Here is a 22,748-nt window from a genome sequence, read left to right on the forward strand (position 1 = left end):
ATCTGATACATGATACAAGATGTGTTTTACTGTAATCTGGTACATGATGTGTACGTCCTTCTGGGTTTGGGACTGACAGTGTGTCTAATCATAGCAGTGTGTGTGTGTGTCTAACCAGAGGGAATGCGTGGGATATCTTTCCATCGGGAGGTAACTTGGCTCCGAAGCCGTAGGCAGGAAAGAGCTTGTCACTGTCATAGTCCTGGATGATGTCCCCTACAGCCTTCAGGGCCATGGCATACGCATTCATCTGGTACGGGTTCATGTAGTGGAGGGAGGTGGGCTGAGACGGGTCACCTGTCACATAGCACAAATTCAACGAATCAAAATTATTTTATAAAGCCATTTTTACCACCAGCAATTTTCATAGTGCTTTACAGATACCCATCTTAAAACCCCAAAGAGCAAGCAGTACACAGCCACAGTGGCTAGTTAAAACAGACACACAAATAGCTACAACTGAAATGAAGCTAGATCCATGTCTGATCCCTGCTGATGCATGTAGTTACCTACAGTATACCCCTGTTATTTAATGTGCATAAATGACCTAAATATACTGTATACACAAACTTATGTGGAGACCACTTAAAGTTAGTGGATCCTGCTATTTCAGCCACACCCGTTACTGACAGGTATATACATTCGAGCACACAGCCATGCAATCTCCATTGACAAACATTGGTATTAGAATGGCCTTACTGAAGAGCTCAGTGACTTTCAACATGGCACCATCATAGGATGCCAACTTCCCAAAATCGTCTGTCCTCAGTTGCAACGCTCACCACCGAGTTCCAAACTGCCTCTGGAAGCTACGTCAGCATAAGAACTGTTCGTCGGGAGCTTCATAAAATTGGGTTTCCATGTCAGAGCAGCCGTACACAAGCCTAAGATCACCATGCGCAATGCCAAGCATCGGCTGGAGTGGTGTAAAGCTTGCCGCCATTGGACACTGTAACAGTGGAAATGCATTCTCTGGAGTGATGAATCACTCTTTACCATCTGGCAGTGCCAACGACAATACCTGCCCCAATGCATAGTGTAAAGTTTGGTGGATAATAAATAATGGTCTGGGGCTGTTTTTCATGGTTCAGGCCCCTTAGTTCCAGTGAAGGGAAATCTTAACGCTACAGCATACACTGCCATTCCAGACGAATATGTGCTTCCAACTTTGTGGCAACAGTTTGGGGAAGGCCCTTTCCTGTTTCAGCATGACAATGCCCTGTGCACAAAGCGACGTCCATACAGAAATGGTTTGTTGAGATTGGTGTGGAAGAACTTGACTGGCCTACACAGAGCCCTGACCTCAATTCCATCAAACACCTTTGGGATGAATATGAATGCCGACTGCAAGCCAGTCCTAATCGTCCAACATCAGTGCCCAACCTCACTAATGCTCTTGTGGCTGAATGGAAGCAAGTCCATGCAGAAATATTCCAACATCTAGTGGAAAGCCTTCACAGAAGAGTGGAGGCTGTTATAGCAGCAAAGGGCGGACCAACTCCATATTAATGCCCATGATTTTGGGATGAGATGTTCGACAAGCAGGTGTCCATACTTTTGGTCATGTAGTGTAATTAGTATGCATTTGCATTTGAAATTCATCTACTGTGTGTTTAAATGTTTTAGATGGCCAATGACCGCCCTGAGCTCCACTTACCATTAGAAGCAGTGAAGTCGATGGCTACTGTGAAGTTGAGTTGTGTCCTGTTGGGAAAGAAGGGGTTGAAAATCATTAAAAAGATAAACTTGATCCAAATTAGAATACTGCCCTCTGAGGACCAAACCTCTTCAACCAGGACGTTGATCAATAGTTTATTGAGTAGTTGTTATATTACTCTTGCCATGACCCTAATTGACTAACTGGTTAGATGAAGCAATGTGAGTTCAAGGCCTGTAATCACAGTGGTTCCCAAGCTGTTTATCCACACAGGCATAGGCTTAATTGACCCTGGGCTAATTAACATTCCACTCACCCGCCTCGGATGAAATCCACAAACGTATATTCCGACTCCACTTTGAAGGACAGCAGTGTTACCTGATGATAGTAGTGATGGGGAGGGGGGGGGGGGATAGTATGATGACAATAGTGACCCATATAAATCATTACAATGTTGAAGCTGACAGGCAGATAAGCAGAATGTACTTACCGTGCCAGATAAGTACTTACCGTGCCAGATAAGTACTTACCGTGCCAGATAAGTACTTACCGTGCCAGATAAGTACTTACCGTGCCAGATAAGTACCTACCGTGCCAGATAAGTACTTACCGTGCCAGATAAGTACCTACCGTGCCAGATAAGTACTTACCGTGCCAGATAAGTACCTACCGTGCTAGATAAGTACTTACCGTGCCAGATAAGTACTTACCGTGCCAGATAAGTACCTACCGTGCCAGATAAGTACTTACCGTGCCAGATAAGTACTTACCGTGCCAGATAAGTACTTACCGTGCCAGATAAGTACTTACCGTGCCAGATAAGTACTTACCGTGCCAGATAAGTACCTACCGTGCCAGATAAGTACTTACCGTGCCAGATAAGTACTTACCGTGCCAGATAAGTACCTACCGTGCCAGATAAGTACTTACCGTGCCAGATAAGTACCTACCGTGCCAGATAAGTACTTACCGTGCCAGATAAGTACTTACCGTGCCAGATAAGTACCTACCGTGCCAGATAAGTACTTACCGTGCCAGAGTTAATGTATTTCTTTTTCTTGCCCTTCTTTTTCGGATTTAGAACCTGGTTTATGAAAAATAAAAGCATGGATAAGAAAACACAGTAAGTAGTTATTTCAAAAGCAATATGAACTTAAAATGCTTGTGGTAGATATTTTTCATAATGTGTACATGGATGTACACATCTATTCAAGGATATTCATGACAATAGTAACCACATATACTGGTATATACTGGCATTAGAAACCCCTCGACTTTTTCCACATTTTTTTTACGTTACAGCCTTATTCTAAAATGTATTAAAAAGTATTTGTCCCTCAATCTACACAAAATACCTCATAATGACAAAGCAAAAACAGGTTATGAATTTTTGCAAATTTATTTCTAAATAATCAAATAAAATATAACATGTCCATATGTATTCAGACCCTTTACTCAGTACTTTATAGACGCACCTTTGGCAGCGATTACAGCCGAAGGTCTTCTTGGGTATGACGCTACAAGCTTGGCCCACCTGTATTTGGGGAGTTTCTCCCATTCTTCTCGGTTGAACCTCCAAAGTTCTGTCAGTTTGGATGACAGAGCTTTTCAGGTCTCTCCAGAGATGTTCGGGGTCAAGTCCAGGCTCTGGCTGGGCCAGTTAAGGACATTCAGAGACTTGTCCACAAGCCACTCCTGCGTTGTCTTGGCTGTTTGCTTGGAGTTGCTGTCCTGTTGGATGGTGAACCTTCGCCCCAGTCTGAGGTCCTGAGCGCTCTGGAACAGGTTTTCATCAATGATCTCATTCTATTTTGCTCCTTTTATCTTTCCCTCGGTCCTGACTAGTCTCCCAGTCCCTGCCGCTAAAAAACATCCCCACAGCATGATGCTGCCACCACCATGCTCACTGTAGGGATGGTGCCAGGTTTCCTCCAGACGTAACACTTGGCCTTCAGATCAAAGAGTTCAATCATGGTTTCATCAGACCAGAGAATCTCGTTTCTCATGGTCTGAGAGTCTTTAGGTGCCCTTTGGCAAACTCCATGCGGGCTATCATGTGCCTTTTACTGAGGAGTGGTTTTGTGTCTGGCCGCTCTACCATAAAGGCCTGATTGGTGGAGTGCTGCAGAGATGGGAGAACCTTCCAGAAGGACAACCATCTCCACTGAGGAACTCTGGAGCTCCGTTAAAGTGACCATCGGATTATTGGTCACCTCCCTGACCAAGGCCCTTCTCCCCCAATTGCTCAGTTTGGCCGGGCAGACAGCTCTAGGAAGAGGAAGAGTCTTGGTGGTTCCAAACTTCTTCCGTTTAAGAATGATGGAGGTCAGTGTTCTTGGGGACCATCAATGCTGCAGACATTTTTTGGTACCCTTCACCAGATCTGTGCCTCAACACAATCCTGTCTCGGAGCTCTACGGACAATTCCTTCGTCCTCATGCCTTGGATTTCTCTCTGACATGTACTGTCAACTCTCTGACCTTATATACACAGGAGTGTGCCTTTCCAAATCAATTGAATTTACCTTAGGTGGACTCCAATCAAGTTGTAGAAACATCAAGGATGATCAATGGAAACATGATGCACCCGAGCACAATTTCGAGTCTCATAGCAAAGGGTCTGAATACTTATGTAAATAAGGTATTTCTGTTTTAAAGTTAATACATTTGCCAAACATTCAAAAAACCTGTTTTCGATTTGTCATTATGGGGTATTGTGTGTCGATTGATGAGGAAATTGTTTTATTTAATCCATTTTAGAAAAAGTCTAATGTAACACAATGTGGGAAAAGTCAAGGGGTCTGAATACTTTCCGAATGCACTGTATGCTCCTGAAAATGAACAAACATTTGTGGCTCACCTCATAGACATTAAACTGGTTTTGTCCACGTGAGAAATCTCTGTAACTTGTGGTGAACTCACCAATGAAATCATGGCTGCAGGAAAGAATAACTGACGGCATGAGACACATTCACAAAGCATTAGATATTCATGTGGAAATCAAAAAGTGCACAAAAAATACCTTCCATCTCTGTCCCAGTCATATACATCCACCTTCACTGTTCTAGGATGGGAAACAGAAGAAAAAAATATTGGAAATACCCTAAAAATTAAAGCTGACAGTCTGCACTTTCACCTCATAGTCATTGTATCATTTCCAACCCAAAGTGCTGGAGTACAGAGCCAAAACAACAACAAAATGTGTCACTGTCCCAATACTTTCAGAGCTCACAGTATTTATTTTGTTCAACATGACCTTTGACACAACCACCATAGATCTATTCCTTCTAAAGAAAAAGGTGACATTCTGATACATGTTCATGAGAGGTAGGCTTCTGTCTTGTCAACACAACACTAACTCACAGAGACTCCATCAGCATCGTTGACAGTGTATGGTGTGGTAACGTGGTGTGAATACTCTGAGTCAATCCCAATAACACCAGTGCTGGCCCCTAGGAAACCAGGGCCGACTGCTGGCATTATTCTGATCGCCCCCAGTGACTGACAGTCGAAGTCATCATTCTGCTGCTCGTACTGTAGAGGTCCCCCATTGGTTCCCCCAAAAAGTGTCCCAATGTTTCAACGTTATTGATATCCTACAACATACCTGACCTGACGAAGGTCCTTGTGTATTGAAACGCTGTCAATAAAGGTAACTGGGAGCATATTCATACACGTTTTTTATGGATGTGCGAATGACCACAATCCTTTCACACAACATAGTCATAGATTGTCCTTCAGGCTGGGGGTGTGACTATCATTGGTCATGAAACCCAAAGCATACTGTCCCTCTGTCCTCTCCACTCTAACCTGTCATAGTCCCCATTACAGAGGGCCCTCACTGGGATGGTGAAGGGCTGCCACACAGGATTCAGTGTGTTCTTAACCACCTCCGTCTTATGACAGATAGTGAACCTGGAACAGAGTTGAAGAGAACGTTACAGAGAGGAACTCACAATGTACTTAGGTGATATCACTAGCAATCACTAGAGACAATCCCAAGATGAGGACAAATGATACTCAGAGCTAGAACCGAACCCACAGACTACATTACATACTGTGGTTAAGCATAGGAAAGATGAAGATGTAGATGAAACTAGACATTACTAGGAAACTAGGACATTTCCTCGGACGCTACACTCACGTTCCATCCTCGTTACTTCTGTAGAAGACCAGGAAGGGGTCAGACTTCCCAAAAAAGTCTTTCTTGTCCAGCTTGTTGGCACACAGCTGCATGGTAGCAATGTCCTGGAGAAGAACATCAACAGAGAACCTTTGCATAGCATCTCACCGTAGCACACCATAAACAGCCAACTGGGCACATACTGTACTTGTTGAATCAATGTTGTTTCCACGTCATTTCAATGAAATTACGTTGAACCAACGTGGAACATCAAATAAAATACAATTTGATTTGTCACATGCCCCGAAGACAACAGGTGTAGACCTTACTGTGAAATGCTTACTTACAAGACGTTAACCAACAATGCAGTTAAGAAAATATTTACTAAATAAACTAAAGTAAAAAATGGTCTATAATAAAATAACAATAATGTTAATCTGTCTGTAAACAACTGTTGGAAAAATGACTTGTCATGCACAAAGTAGATGCCCTAACCTTGACAAAACTATAGTTTGTTAACAAGAAATGTGTGGAGTGGTTGAAAAACAAGTTTTAATGACTCCAACCTAAATGTATGTAAACTTCCGACTTCAACTCTACATTGAATTGACGTCTGTGCCCGTTGGGATATATCTCATGGGTCAAGTATAACCCTAAAGAATAGTCTTCTGGACAACAGCTCTAAAGTACAATAAATGTTCTGATCTTCAACATTTAAAGCTAGTCGGACAGCATAATAACCACAGGAAACACGTTTAGCTTTAATTGTGACTCCGATCCAACCTCCACTTTAAGTGGAAATGAAAAAGCAACACCATACACTCTTAGAAAAATAATATATTATTTGGGGTTCTATATAGAACCTTTTGGTTATTTTGGTGAGATTAAAGAACCCTTTACTAAAACAGGTTTTATACAGTATATACTGTATACATACCCAGTGAAGCCAAAGAACGTTGAGGGTTCTATCCCTACACTCTTAGGAAAAAAAGGTTCTATCTAGAACCTTAAAGGGTTTTTCGGCTGTCCCCATAGGAGAACCCTTTGTATAACCCTTTCTGGTTGCAGGTACAACCCTTTTGGGTTGCATGTAGAATCATTTTTACAGAGGGATCCACATGGAAACAAAAAGGGTTCTACCTGGAACCAAAAAGGGTTCTCCTATAGGGACAGCCAAAGCACCCTTCGGAACCCTTTTTTCTAAGAGTGTACCCCAGAGTGTAATGGGGATTTTAGAAATCAACAGCAAACAAAAGCTAACCCAGTCACATCAAGCTCAAATGACAGCTAACATTCCCTTTTAATTTGTTTGACATTTATGTCCATATTAATGATGCTGCTGCATGATTTCGACCTGGTCATAAAAACGACGTCCGACACCGTTAGAGCTCTATGGCAGGAGGAAGATCAAATTCAGATTTTTAAACATTGTTGCCAAGGTCTGAGATGAAAACAGCAAGGTTCATAAAAACCTGTGCTGTTGCAAATTAAAAGCTAGAAGCAGGATAAAATAACAGTGGTTGAACCAACTTGCAAGTAGCCTATCAATAAGCACATTATTTTTCAAGGTATTAAAGTGGAACTGACAGCGTTTTATCTACTTTGCAGATATGAAACAAACAGAATCATAATATCAGTAAAAAATAACAAATTCCCAGTTTATGCATCAAAACGAACTTTATAAGAAGTTAAAAATGTTATATTTGACAAAAATGCATTGAATTCAACTTCAATTGCGCTGCTTTTGTGTGTTCGAGGGAAAGGCTACTATAATGTTGCAGTCTGGCATCAGTTTTTAAAGCTTGACAACGAATAACCAAATGACTAAATCTGCAACAAAACACCATGCAAAGCAGAAACGTGTAGGCCAATTACAGCAACATTTGAGCAGTAGCCTAGGCTGGCTACTCAACTACAAGACATTTGAGCAGTAGCCTAGGCTGGCTACTCAACTACAAGACATTTGAGCAGTAGCCTAGGCTGGCTACCCAACTACAAGACATTTGAGCAGTAGCCTAGGCTGGCTACTCAACTACAAGACATTTGAGCAGTAGCCTAGGCTGGCTACTCAACTACAAGACATTTGAGCAGTAGCCTAGGCTGGCTACTCAACTACAAGACATTTGAGCAGTAGCCTAGGCTGGCTACCCAACTACAAGACATTTGAGCAGTAGCCTAGGCTGGCTACTCAACTACAAGACATTTGAGCAGTAGCCTAGGCTGGCTACTCAACTACAAGACATTTGAGCAGTAGCCTAGGCTGGCTACCCAACTACAAGACATTTGAGCAGTAGCCTAGGCTGGCTACTCAACTACAAGACATTTGAGCAGTAGCCTAGGCTGGCTACTCAACTACAAGACATTTGAGCAGTAGCCTAGGCTGGCTACTCAACTACAAGACATTTGAGCAGTAGCCTGGGCTGGCTACTCAACTACAAGACATTTGAGCAGTAGCCTAGGCTGGCTACTCAACTACAAGACATTTGAGCAGTAGCCTAGGCTGGCTACTCAACTACAAGACATTTGAGCAGTAGCCTGGGCTGGCTACTCAACTACAAGACATTTGAGCAGTAGCCTAGGCTGGCTACTCAACTACAATATATTTTGAGTGCACCATACAGCAATGCTGAATTCAACGGCACCGGTGATCCCTACAAATCAGCAGGGCTAGACAATCTGGACCCTCTCTTTCTAAAATTATCTGCAGAAATGGTTGCAACCCCTATTACTAGCCTGTTCAACCTCTCTTTCGTATCGTCTGAGATTCCCAAAGATTGGGCCTGTGTCCGGACCTCTGGCAGTTTCTATGGGGGTGCCATAGGGTTAAATTCTCGGGCCGACTCTTCTCTGTTTACATCAATGATGCCGCTCTTGCTGCTGGTGATTATTTGATACACCTCTACGCAGACGACACCATTCTGTATACTTCTGGCCCCTCTTTGGACACTGTGTTAACTAACCTCCAGACGAGCTTCAATGCAATACAACTCTCCTTTCGTGGCCTCCAACTGCTCTTAAATGCAAGTAACACTAAATGCATGCTTTTAAATCGATCACTGCCTGCAGCTGCCCGCCCATCCAGCATCACTATTCCGGACGGCTCTGACTTAGAATATGTGGACAACTACTAATATCTAGGTTTTTGGTTAAGACTGTAAACTCTCCTTTTAGACTCACAATAAGCATCTCCACTTCCTATATCGCAACAAAGCATCCTTCCCTCATGCTGCCAAACATACCCTCGTAAAACTGACCATCCTACCGATCCTCAACTTCGGCGATGTCATCTACAAAATAGCCTCCAACACTCTACTCAACAAATTGGATGCAGTCTATCACAGTGCCATCCGTTTTGTCACCAAAGCCCCATACACTACCCACCACTGTGACCTGTACGCTCTCGTTGGTTGGCCCTCGCTTCATACTCGTCGCCAAACCCACTGGCTACAGGTTATCTACAAGTCTCTGCTAGGTAAAGCCCCGACTTATCTCAGCTCACTGGTCACCATAGCAGCACCCACTCGTAGCACGCGCTCCAGCAGGTATATCTCACTGGTCACCCCCAAAGCCAATTCCACCTTTGGTTGCCTTTCCTTCCAGTTCTCTGCTGCCAATGACTAGAACGAACTGCAAAAATCACTGAAGCTGGAGACCCATATCTCCCTCATTAGCTTTAAGCACCAGCTGCCAGAGCGGCTCACAGATCACTGCACCTGTACATAGCCCATCTGGAAACAGCCCATCTATCTACCTCAGTATTTATTTATTTATCTTGCTCCTTTGCACCCCAGTATCTCTACTTGCACATTCATCTTCTGCACATCTACCATTCCAGTGTTTAATTGCTATATTGTAATTACTTTGCCACCATGGCCTATTTATTGCCTTAACTCCCTTATCTTACCTCATTTTCACTCACTGTATATAGACTTTTTGTTTTCTTTTTTTCTACTGTATTATTGACTGTATGTTTTGTTTATTCCATGTGTAACTCTGTGCTGTTGTATGTGTCGAATTACTATGCTTTATCTTGGCCAGATCGCAGTTGCAAATGAGAACTTGTTCTTAACTAGCCTACCTGGTTAAATAAAGGTGAAAAAAATGAAATAAAAAATCCATGCAGTGCAAAACAAATGTAAACATGTTTTACGTTTAAATGTTACAACAACCTACAGCAACGTTTGTTAGTTACTAAATACTTTTTGATTAGGGTCGCAGTATATTATGCACATCTGCAAGCATAGCAGCAAAGGCTGGACAAATATTACTGATCTCTTCTTTTGTTTTAATATGTTAAAAACGCTGAATACAGCATCCCATGTACATCAGCGGACTTTATAAAAGGGAATTTTCAAATAAAACAAATTACCAGTTGCCCCTTTAAAATGTTTTAAATAGTGTTTGTCTGGCCTGCAAATTCATTGTGTTATTTCAATATGGTCTGTGCGTTGATTGAGTTTAACACCCCTTGGCTTGCGTATTTGGCATGGGCGGGCAGGCAAGTTCCCATTCAGTTGTTAAAAAGTGGGTGGGACAAGCATACATTGGCAGGCAAGCTGCAGAAGGACAAGCAGCCTACTATTCCCTTTTGTTTCAGTGCAATTTGGACGGCAAACTAGCTTAAACATTTTGAGAGGGTTTATCTAATATTCCCTCATTAGATTTTAGCTCATCTTGCTCTGGCTAACATTAGTTGTTGATCTTGTTGTTGTTGATGTGCATAGGCAACTGAGAGAGAGCCTACCTTTTCATGATTGTTTGATCAATAGGAATGTAAAGTTCCCAAATGTAAGTGGACTCCTGTGGTATTTACATATTTACAGAAATCCATTCAGGTGTTGTGGCTTTTGGTGAATGTGTTGTAATGATCTGAAGTCGCGCTGTGGCTACTGCCTGGAAACACACAGTCCAGTTCAAGGTGAATGATGGCAGGGCCTACTGCCTGGAAACACACAGTCCAGTTCAAGGTGAATGATGGCAGGGCCTACTGCCTGGGAACACACAGTCCAGTTCAAGATGAATGATGGCAGGGCCTACTGCCTGGAAACACACAGTCCAGTTCAAAGTGAATGAGGGCAGGCCCGTGTGTGCACATAGGCCTATTGTAGCTCTGATTGGCTATGGCGCACTGGCCCATGTCTTAGACAAAACATACGTTTTTATTAGGTTTTTTTATGGCAGTGTCTATTAATGGTCCAAACGCGCAGCAGCTTTACCACTCAGAATTGCTATAGAATTTTCACAAATGCCTTTGTCATTCCCAAACATTATTAGAATTAATGAAAATGTGAAAATGACCACATCTAAGTGCTCACTTGTGAGAAAATGTCGACAAAAAAGGGTAATTTCATCCTGGGGTGTTTATGAACAGATTTGAATAAGATTTCATGTTGCTAAAATGCTGTCATCTCCACTTTAAGGTCAGCAAAGTGTATTATTTTATTCAAATACACGAAGCCAAAATAATATGATAAACTAAAGGCAAGATAAATAAAGTTTAAACATTATTAGAATAACTTACATAGCTAAACAGAAAAGGCTACTTTAATTTTCCACTTTACAAGCTAGCCAGCTAACTCTTTCAAATATATATTTTTTTATGATGTGATATGACAGATAGAGTTACAGACCCAGCCTGACATTGGAAATTAGCTAACTTTTCCTTTTATTTCAATATTTCACTGTGGAGTCAGGTGAGGGGACTAGCCTGTTTCATGAAGCCATTTGAAGACTGAGAGGAGGTTTGTATATATATGACATGATAAATAACCTATAATAAGTCTGATCCAATAACCTAGTTAATCATTACATGACTTTTAACACACCATCTATAGTAACTATCAGAGGATTTCTTTCGGCTGCTGCTGACAACGACTACATGTAAGTTGTTCTTCTAAACATAATAATTAAATGTCTGCATAGCATTTTGTCTTCATTTTGGCAGATTAACTCATGCTATCTATCGCTTCTTTTTTCTCATTATCTGGAACCAGTCAAGCAGGTAGTCCAACAGCTTAGCAGTTGGACCTGTAGCAGGAGTTGGACCTATGGCCAAAAGGTGGCAAGTTCGAATCCAACTGTTTGTGTGAGGTCTGCTGTCAGGAGGGGTTGAGAGCAGAAGACACAATTTTGTTGTTCACTGTAACTAATGGGCAGTATATTGTATTGTAAAGAAGTAAGCCAGTGTTGACGTAGGTTATCATTCAAACAAAGAGATGCCTCCCTGGCCACCAGTTCATATTTCTAAACTACTGTATGTTTGCATAATATAATAATACATTCTAAAAACGATGCTGGTATTATTTTGTCCATTATTCAATTGTTTATTCAATTATGTTCTTAGCTCAAAGTATTACTATTTAATAGTAGTAGCCACAATTCATAAATGGCACCATGCAGGGTTCTATATGCAACCATTCATGTTCAGTCAAGAACAACCCCTAGGTATAAAAGGGATCTACATATAATCTTTAGGGGTTCCATTTATGAAACAAGAGATGGAACCCTTACTTGTTTCTATAAGAAACCTTTTCTTCTAAGAGTGTACAGAATTAATCACATTGCATGGAGACTATTTATTTAGCTTGAGGCTCATCAATATGTATGGCTGTTTATGGTCTGTCGGTGGTGGTGCATGCGTTGATCGGTACACTGCTCTGTTTTGGGGAGTAGGACAGGTCCCTGGGGAGATGCAACGGGACTGAAGCATGACGTGTGGAGCCACCGTAATGAGCAGAGGCAGAGGGGTCTGACAGCAAGAGAGGGCATCATGGGAAATCCCTTAGCAGCCAGTTTCTCACTGACAGAGTAGTGAGCTCCGCCCACGCTCCTCTACATTTCTAAACTGTCTGTCTGTCTGTCTGTCTGTCTGTCTGTCTGTCTGTCTGTCTGTCTGTCTGTCTGTCTGTCTGTCTGTCTGTCTGTCTGTCTGTCTGTCTGTCTGTCTGTCTGTCTGTCTGTCTGTCTGTCTGTCTGTCTGTCTGTCTGTCTGTCTGTCTGTCTGTCTGTCTGTCTGTCTGTCTGATAATAAGTCTGGCTGCACCTCTGACTGGCTGACTTAATGCAAATGTTGAAATTATATGACTAAACTCAACAAAAACAAGAAGAAGCTGTATTATGAAGCCAAGGTCAAACCTAGGCAGGAAATACCAACAATGAGCAGTGAGTCGATTATTGTTATCGATCGATAATGACAAACCTCCTGGCATTGACAACTTAGATGGAAATCTACAGAGGATGGTAGCTGACTATGGCCACTCCTATCTGTCATATCTTTAAATCTAAGAGGAATGCGTTAGTCCTCAGGTCTGGAGGGAAGCCAAAGTCATTCCGCAACCCAAGAATTGTAAAGCAGCCTTTACTGGTTCTAACAGCCGACCTATCAGCTTGCTGCTAGCTCTTAGTAAACTGTTGGGAAAAATTGTGTTTGACCAAATACAATGCTATTTCTCTGTAAACAAATGAACAGACTTTCAGCATGCTTATAGAAGGGCACTCAACATGTACTGCATTGACACAAATGACTGATGATTGGTTAAAATAAATGTATACTAAGAAGATTGTACTGTCGATTTCAGTGCAAAACTTGATATTATTGACCATAACTTATTGTTGAAAAACCTTAAGTGTTATGGCTTTCAACTTCAGCCGTGAATCCACGATATGGCTATTATCTAATAGAACATGTAGGGTTTATATCTCAAAAACGAAGATATTTGTATTTGGTACAAATCATTCCCTAAGTCCTAGACCTCAGCTGAATCTGTGAATGGTATGGCTCTTGAGCAAGTTGAGGAGACTAAATTACTTGGTGTTACCTTAGATTGTAAGCTGTCATGGTCAATATATATACAGTGCCTTGCGAAAGTATTCGGCCCCCTTGAACTTTGCGACCTTTTGCCACATTTCAGGCTTCAAACATAAAGATATAAAACGGTATTTTTTGTGAAGAATCAACAACAAGTGGGACACAATCATGAAGTGGAATGACATTTATTGGATATTTCAAACTTTTTTAACAAATCAAAAACTGAAAAATTGGGCGTGCAAAATTATTCAGCCCCTTTACTTTCAGTGCAGCAAACTCTCTCCAGAAGTTCAGTGAGGATCTCTGAATGATCCAATGTTGACCAAAATGACTAATGATGATAAATACAATCCACCTGTGTGTAATCAAGTCTCCGTATAAATGCACCTGCACTGTGATAGTCTCAGAGGTCCGTTAAAAGCGCAGAGAGCATCATGAAGAACAAGGAACACACCAGGCAGGTCCGAGATACTGTTGTGAAGAAGTTTAAAGCCGGATTTGGATACAAAAAGATTTCCCAAGCTTTAAACATCCCAAGGAGCACTGTGCAAGCGATAATATTGAAATGGAAGGAGTATCAGACCACTGCAAATCTACCAAGACCTGGCCGTCCCTCTAAACTTTCAGCTCATACAAGGAGAAGACTGATCAGAGATGCAGCCAAGAGGCCCATGATCACTCTGGATGAACTGCAGAGATCTACAGCTGAGGTGGGAGACTCTGTCCATAGGACAACAATCTGTCGTATATTGCACAAATCTGGCCTTTATGGAAGAGTGGCAAGAAGAAAGCCAATTCTTAAAGATATCCATAAAAAGTGTAGTTTAAAGTTTGCCACAAGCCACCTTGGAGACACACCAAACATGTGGAAGAAGGTGCTCTGGTCAGATGAAACCAAAATTGAACTTTTTGGCAACAATGCAAAACGTTATGTTTGGCGTAAAAGCAACACAGCTCATCACTCTGAACACACCATCCCCACTGTCAAACATGGTGGTGGCAGCATCATGGTTTGGGCCTGCTTTTTTTCCAGCAGGGACAGGGAAGATGGTTAAAATTGATGGGAAGATGGATGGAGCCAAATACAGGACCATTCTGGAAGAAAACCTGATGGAGTCTGCAAAAGACCTGAGACTGGGACGGAGATTTGTCTTCCAACAAGACAATGATCCAAAACATAAAGCAAAATCTACAATGGAATGGGAAAAAAATTCAGTCTCTCAATGAGCAAAACTGATAGAGACATACCCCAAGCGACTTACAGCTGTAATCGCAGCAGAAGTTGGCGCTACAAAGTATTAACTTAAGGGAGCTGAATAATTTTGCACGCCCAATTTTTCAGTTTTTGATTTGATAAAAAAAATTGAAATATCCAATAAATGTCGTTCCACTTCATGATTGTGTCCCACTTGTTGTTGATTCTTCACAAAAAAATACAGTTTTATATCTTTATGTTTGAAGCCTGAAATGTGGCAAAAGGTCGCAAAGTTCAAGGGGGCCGAATACTTTCGCAAGGCACTGTATATATATATATATTTAAAACCTTTATTTATATATTTATATATATTGATTCAATGGTTGTAAAGATAGGGAGAGTGCTGTCCGCGATAAAGAGATGCTCTGCTTTTTTGACACCACACTCCACAAAGCAAGTCTTGCAGGCTATAATTGTATCTTATCTTGATTATTGTCCAGTGATATGGTCAGGTACTGCAAAAAAATACCTAGTTAAGATGCAGCTGGCCCAGAACAGAGCGGTCTTGCTCTTCATTGTAATCAGAGGGCTAATATCAATATTATGCATTTCCTATACATTGTTGAGAGACTCTCTTGTCTAAGAGTTGAGGAAAGACTGACTGCATCACTTCTTGTTTTTATAAGCAACAATGTATAGGAAATTCCAAATTGTTTCCATAGCCAAATTACACACAGCACTGAAACACACAATTACCCCACCAGACATGGCAACAGAGGGTTTTTTTCCCCATAGTCCCCAGGTCCAGAACAAATTCAAGGAAACGTACAGTATTATACAGAGCCATTATTGCATGGAACTCCCTTCCATCTTTATGCTCAAGTGAACAGCAAACCTGGTTTTAAAAAACAAAGAAGAAGCGACATCTCATGGCACACCGCCTCTTCTCCATGTGACCTACTTGTTGTGTGTATGTACTGACATGTACAGTACCAGTCTGTTTGGTCACACTTACTCATTCAAGTTTTTTTTTTTGTACTATTTTCTACATTGTAGAATAATAGTGAAGACATTAAAACTATGAAATAACACATATGGAATCATGTAGTATCAAAAAAAAGTGTTAAATCAAAATATATTTTAGATTCTTCAAAGTAGCCACTCTTTGCCTTGACAGCTTTGCACATTCTCTCAGCACTCCATCACTCTCCTTGGTCAAATAGCTCTTATACATCCTGGAGGTGTGTTTTGGGTCATTGTCCTGTTTAAAAACAAATGACAGTTCCACTATGCTCAAACCAGATGGGATGGCGTATCGCTGCAGAATGCTGTGGTAGCCATGCTGGTTAAGTGACCTTGAATTCTAAATAAATTACTGAGTGTGACCAGCAAAAACCCCACATCGTCACACCTCCTCCTCCATGCTTCACAGTGGGAACCACACATGCAGAGATTCTCCATTCACCTACTCTGCGTCTCACCAAGACACAGCAGTTGGAACCAAAAATCTCAAATTTGGACAGGATTCATCAAACCAAAAGGATACATTTCCAATGGTCTAATGTCCATTGCTCATGTTTCTTGGCCCAAGCAAGTCTCTTCTTATTGGTGTCCTTTAGGAGTGGTTTCTTTGCAGCAATTAGACCATGAAAGCCTGATTCACGCAGTCTCTTCTGAGCAGTTGATGTTGAGATGTGTCTGTTACTTGAACTCTGTGAAGCATTTATTTGGGCTGCAATCTGAGGAGCAGTTAACTCTAATGAACTTAACCTCTGCAGCAGAGGTAACTCTGGGTCTTCCTTTCCTGTGGCGGTTCTCATGAGAGCCAGTTTCATTATAGCGCTTGATGTTTTTTTTGCGACTGCACTTGAAGAAACTTTCAAAGTTCTTGAAATTTTCCAGATTGACTGACCTTTATGTCTGAAAACTTCTTGAGTGTAGGGGTCAGTATTTTCGTTTTTTTGGCTAAAAAACGTAAAAACCTGATGAAAATCCAACAAGGAAGTGCTGTTTTTCCTGAAAGCTCTCTGTTCCATTGGATGCCTTGCCTCCATTTAAAGGGATATCAACCAGATTCCTTTTCCTATGGCTTACAGCTGTGAACAGTGTTTAGACATAGTTTCAGGCTTTTATTTTGAAAAATGAGCGAGAAAGAACCCATCGCGTCCTAACTCCTAACTGGTGCCAGCAGAGTTTTTCATGCGCAACAGCCATTTTCTCTCTCTCGCCTATGGAAGAAGCTACATTCCGGTTGACATATTAAGGATTATATATTGTAAAAACAACCTGAGGATTGATTATAAAAAACATTTGACATCTTTCTACGCACTTTACGGATACTATTTGGAATTTGTGTCTGCGATGTCGTGACAGCTCGAGCCTGTGGATTTCTGAACATAACGTGCCAAACAAATGGAGGTATTTTGGATATAAAAATAATCTTTATGGAACAAAAGGAACATTTATTGTGTAACTGGGAGTCTCATGAGTGCAAACATCCGAAGATCATCAAAGGTAAGCAATTTAATTTATTGCTTTTCTGACTTTCGTGACCAATCTACTTGGCTGCTAGCGGTTTGTAATATTTTGTTTACTGAGAGAGATGTTCTTACATAAACGCTTGTTATGCCGAAAAGCTTTATTGAAATCTGACACGCCAGGTGGATTAACAACAAGCTAAGCTGTGTTTTGCTATATTGCACTTGTGATTTCATGAAAATTAAATATTTTTAGTAATTTAATTTGAATTTGGCGCTGTGCAATTCAGCGGATGTTGATGAAAATGATCCCGCTAACGTGATGGGTGTGTCAAGAAGTTAAGGTAATGATGGACTGTCATTTCTCTTTGCTTATTTGCGTTGTTCTTGCAATAATATGGACTTGGTCTTTTACCAAATAGGGCTTTCTTCGTATACCACCCATACCTTGTTACAACACAACTGATTGGCTCAAACACATTAAGGAAATTCCACAAATGAACTTTTAACTGTTAATTGAAATGCATTCCAGGTGACTACCTCATGAAGCTGGTTGAGAGAATGCCAAGAGTATGCAAAGCTGTCATCAAGGCAATGGGTGGCTACTTTGAAGAATCTCAAATATAAAATATGTTTTGATTTGTTTAACACCTTTTTGGTTATGACATTATTCCATTATTATTTCATTGTTTTGATGTCTTCATAGTTTTGATGTCCACTATTATTCTATAATGTAGAAAATAGTAAAAATAAAGAAAAACCCTTGAATGACTGGTACTGTATGTGTAACTGATGACACACACACAATGTTTTTAAATGTATGTGAATTCATTGTGAAGTATTTTGTCTGTAACGTATTTTTCATTATGTGTCGGACGCATGTAAGGTTAGCTTTCGCTATTGGTGTCAGCTAATGGGTGGTTAGCTTGTAGGGTTAGCTTTCGCTATTGGTGTCAGCTAATGGGTGGTTAGCATGTAGGGTTAGCTTTCGCTATTGGTGTCAGCTAATGGGTATACTAATAAAAATCTAAAACTTGTCACCAAATGGATGAGATGCTCAGAGTTAGGAATTAAGGAATCTTATTAATACTGGAGGGTTTAGACAGGGGAGTTGGGGATAGTTGCGTGTGTGTGTGTGTGTGTGTGTGTGTGTGTGTGTGTGTGTGTGTGTGTGTGTGTGTGTGTCGAGGGGAGCACTACAAAGGAAAATGTTCAAATGACGAAGTGAAACATTTAACAGAAGAGGGAACAGCGAGCCAATTTTGAAAATATAGAAAATATAAATAGACGGGATAAAAAATAATAATAAAAAATAAAAAAAGAGTTTGCCACCCTCCTGAAAGTCAACTACAGTATGTGAATGGCAACGAGATACAGAAGAAGTATCTTAGACATTATAGATCCATATAATGCTTCTTGAGGTGGGGTTTACTGGCACGCTTCTCCACAACAATGGCTGAAACATTGGCTGACTCGTGTCCTCCGGCTCAGAGGGGAATAGGTGACATGTCAGATACTGACCCTACAGTTACTGAGCTCCTCCGCCGTGAAGATAATGGCCCCTAACTTCTTCCCAGGAATCCCACTGTAAAAGAGAGAAAGAGAAGGAGAGGGAGAGAGAGAGTGATGGAAACAGAGAGAGAGAGAGAGACAGAAAGAGATGTTTAAATATGAATGACATTACCATACATAGTCGTATAGTCACAGGCATACCTTTCCGTTATTTTTAGATTACTACCCCCTAAGTGGCATTAGAAGAAGACAAACATTTATATTACCATTTGAACAACATCTACTGCAGGTAAATCAATGTTAGAGTTTACATAGCCGGCCATAAATGGATTTTTCATTGTATTTTATGGGTTGGTTATGGTAGGCTATGGTAGGCTGATTCTAACCCATTGCCTTCTGCTACAGATAATAATATGTTTAGGCTATATCTTTACATAAAATAAAATAAAAGTCTGGCAGATTTTCACTCATTCCCAATGCATTTAATAACCCTCGGTCTTCAAGAATAGGCACATCCCCTTTGCAAAGAGATGATCAGGCTGTTGATTGTGGCCTGTGGAATGTTGTCCCACTCCTCTCCAATGGCTGTGCGAAGTTGCTGGATATTGGCGAGAACTAGAACACGCTGATGGGTGGCCAGTCCTCTTCTGGCTGTGTCGGGTGGAGAGTATAACAGTGGCAAAAGGTGTTCATAGATGACCAGCAGGGTCAAATAATAATAATCACAGTGGTTGTAGAGGGTGCAAAAGGTGAGCACCTCAGCAGTAAATGTCAGTTGGCTTTTCATAGCTGAGAATTCAGAATTCGAGACAGCAAGTGCGGTAGAGAGAGAGAGAGTCGAAAACAGCAGGTCTGGGGCATTTTATTTCAGGTCATGAAACATAGGACTAACACTTGACATGGTGTTTATATTTTCGTTCAGTATAGATTAGCCAAATTGTTTTACCTGAGCATAACCCAAAAACGAAAAACTTATTAGCCTACGCTGTTGTTTATCATTTTGTGGTCACGGAGCATTGATTGGGCTCATAGGTTGAGTTGGAAAATAAATGCTGCTCTCATGGAATGGCATGCTTTGAGCACTATACTGTGCTATTTGCATGTGAAAATGAATGCCATTTTCTATAGGCCAATTGTTTAAGTTTTTGTTGGTGACAGTTTAATATCTCAATCATTTGCAGCTGTTTTAAGTCTATCAAAAGTGCCTATGGATGATCTTTTTTATCAATCAGTACGAATTAGATTGAGCGATAAAAGCCCGACTCGTGGTCTTATTAAACAAAACTGTTTGTTGACAGTATGGAGCATAAATACCACAGGGGAGTTTAGAAGGAACTCCTTCAGACTTTAATTCCATACGCTGGGATGAAAAGTCTGACTGCATTCGACCCATACTGCATAGCACATTCACACAGCTGTATTTTCTTTTTTGTTCTGCTTTAATGAAGTTGCCATCACATCAAGGTTAATGCTTTGTTTTTTACTTCCATTCAACCTAGTGGATTCACCAAGTGAATGAGAGCGAGGATAATGAAAGCCAGAGCAGATGAGAGGAGAGAAGTGTAAGAATGGGATGAAGCATGAAAGCGTGTGAGAGAAGATAAGCGAGAGGCTATGCGACAGTTAGGGGCTTGCAAGGTCAACCCTGCAAGCTGGTCAATTACTGTGCAGTGGAGGTGGACTGCTGAATAAACCTGGGTCACTCTGGGCTAGCTGCATCTCACTCCACAGCTTTCCACTCCTCTCCTCCAGTCATTAGTAGGGACCTCTGACTTTCTCATCAAATGGATTTTGAGAAGGATGAGAGGAATTAAGGAAATGCTATTGAGACTCTCCCCTGGTGCAGCTCATCCTCTCACCACATCTCTGTCTAATCTAACCATGTACAATCTCAGAGAGTCCTCACTGAGTTAAAGAGGTGACACAGTGCAATACTATTCCAGTCTGCAATTCTGACCGACAATGGACACCCCTCATTATAATTACAAACCTCTGTTTTAACTATGAGGTGTTATACAGTGCCTTCAGAAAGTATTCACACCTCTTTTTCATTTTTCCAAACGTTGTTGTGTTACAGCCTGAATTTCAAATGTATAAAATTGAAATTTTGTGTCACTGATCTACACTCAATACCCCAAAATGTCAAATTAGAATTTTGTTAGTACTTTCTTTTTATGAATAACAAATATAAAGCTGAAATATCTTGAGTCAATAAGTATTCAACCCCTTTATTATGGCAAGCATAAATAAGTTCAACAGTAACAATGTGCTTGACAAATCGCATAATAAGTTGCATGGACTCGTTCCGTGTTCAACAACAGTGGTTAATATGATTTTAAAATGACTACCCCATCTTTGTACCCCACAGATGCAATTATCTGTAAGGTTCCTCAATTGAGTAGTGAATCTCAAGCATAGATTTAAAATATTCAAAAACATGCATCCTGTTTGCAACAAGGCACTTAAAGGAATACTGCAAAAAATGTGGCAAAGAAATTAACTTCTTGTCCTGAATACAAAGTGTTATGTTTGGGGCAAATCCAACACATTACTGATTGTTTTCAAGCATGGTGGTGGCTGCATCATGTATGGGTATGCTTGTCATTGGCAAGGATGAGGGAATTTTTTTTAGGACAAAATTAAATGGAATATAGCTATAAACATAGCAGCAGCGATGTGTGGGTATTATCAGTGTCAGTCAAGCCAGAAAAAAAAGCCATATTACAACCTATGTGATAATTGCATTGTTTGCTCTATAACCTGTTAGTTCATATGCCTTGCGACCGTGATATATAGGCCTAAACCAGAGAGCAACCTCTGTCCAGTGAAGTCCACAAAGCATATTGCATGTAACAAACAGTTACATGACCTACAGCATGGTCAAGCAAGTTAACGTTTTGATTTTTTGGACTAATTATCAACTATGATTTAGACCCAGGGAGAGTTACCACAAGTCACAAAGACAACAGGCTCTGCCTCCACTATTTCAACACCATTTCAACATCATCAAATCACCTCTGCTTAGTCTAATTCAGCGACAACTAAGACACCAAAAACAATTTAGTCCAACCAACGTAAGCTAAATATGATTTGGCTGTCCATGGTTATGATTTCACTGTGTCTGTCTGTGCGTGTCTTTGTGTGTCTGTGTGTGTGTGTGTCTCTGTGTGTGTGTGCGTTCGTGCAGGTACTATAGAAAACATATTGACTCACCCTACTTGTAGGGAAACGCCAATGCCATCCTACTCTCCTTCATGTTGACGAAACGATCTATGTTTTTGCTGTAATAGGCTACCTGGCTAAAATAATCACAGTTCAGCTCAACGCAGATTGGCTATTATTTAATTTTAAAAATGTATCAAGGGAGGCCAAATGCTCGCTGGCTGGCTTCCCTTGCATTCAATAAGACGGGCGGCAACAATGTCATACTCTTTTTGACCAGACAGCATCCGATAGTCTCTATATGTGTAACTCATCTAGCCCTGAGGGGCGCTGTTTCGCTCTCTGGTGAGCTACATTCAACCTCTTGCGAATTGCAGGAAAATTATAAAACACAGAGAGAGTAATGAAATTATGTATTTTTCATTTTTTGGAACATATTTTGGGGAAGCCTGGCTTCCCGGGAATCATAGGCATCCACAAATACACACCACAAGCAAAATCTTAGAGGAAGCCTGGTTCAGTCTGCTTTCCAAAAGACACTGGGAGACAAAATGTTCCTTTCAGCAGGACAATAACCTAAAAACACAAGGCCAAATCTATACTGGGGTTGCTTACCAAGATGATATTGAATGTTCCTGAGTGGCCTAGTTACAGTTTGACTTAAATCCGCTTGAAAATCTATGGCAAGACTTGCAAATGGCTGTCTAGCAATGAATAACAATCAACATGACAGAGTTTGAAGAATTTTAAAAAGAATAATGGGAAAATATTGTACACAAAAAATATATTTCTGTATTTAATTTTCAATGTATTTGT

General features: G+C 40.9%; 1 protein-coding gene across 2 annotated transcripts in view; it reads right to left on the reverse strand.

The window, feature by feature from the left end:
• The window catches only part of LOC110531254 (copine-9-like), a 77,794-nt gene that overhangs the window by 13,402 nt on the left and 41,644 nt on the right, over positions 1-22,748 (reverse strand). For both annotated transcript variants that reach the window (XM_036988821.1, XM_036988822.1), the window contains exons 8-16: positions 18,780-18,843; positions 5,801-5,904; positions 5,467-5,571; positions 4,679-4,720; positions 4,517-4,592; positions 2,688-2,741; positions 1,974-2,035; positions 1,658-1,704; positions 116-297 (exon numbers count right to left, since the gene is read on the reverse strand). In XM_036988821.1, the coding sequence (XP_036844716.1) occupies positions 116-297; positions 1,658-1,704; positions 1,974-2,035; positions 2,688-2,741; positions 4,517-4,592; positions 4,679-4,720; positions 5,467-5,571; positions 5,801-5,904; positions 18,780-18,843 (736 nt within the window). The remainder of the gene's footprint in view (positions 1-115; positions 298-1,657; positions 1,705-1,973; positions 2,036-2,687; positions 2,742-4,516; positions 4,593-4,678; positions 4,721-5,466; positions 5,572-5,800; positions 5,905-18,779; positions 18,844-22,748) is intronic.

This window comes from Oncorhynchus mykiss, chromosome 9 (genome assembly GCF_013265735.2).
Source record: "Oncorhynchus mykiss isolate Arlee chromosome 9, USDA_OmykA_1.1, whole genome shotgun sequence".
Taxonomy (NCBI): Eukaryota; Metazoa; Chordata; class Actinopteri; order Salmoniformes; family Salmonidae; genus Oncorhynchus; species Oncorhynchus mykiss.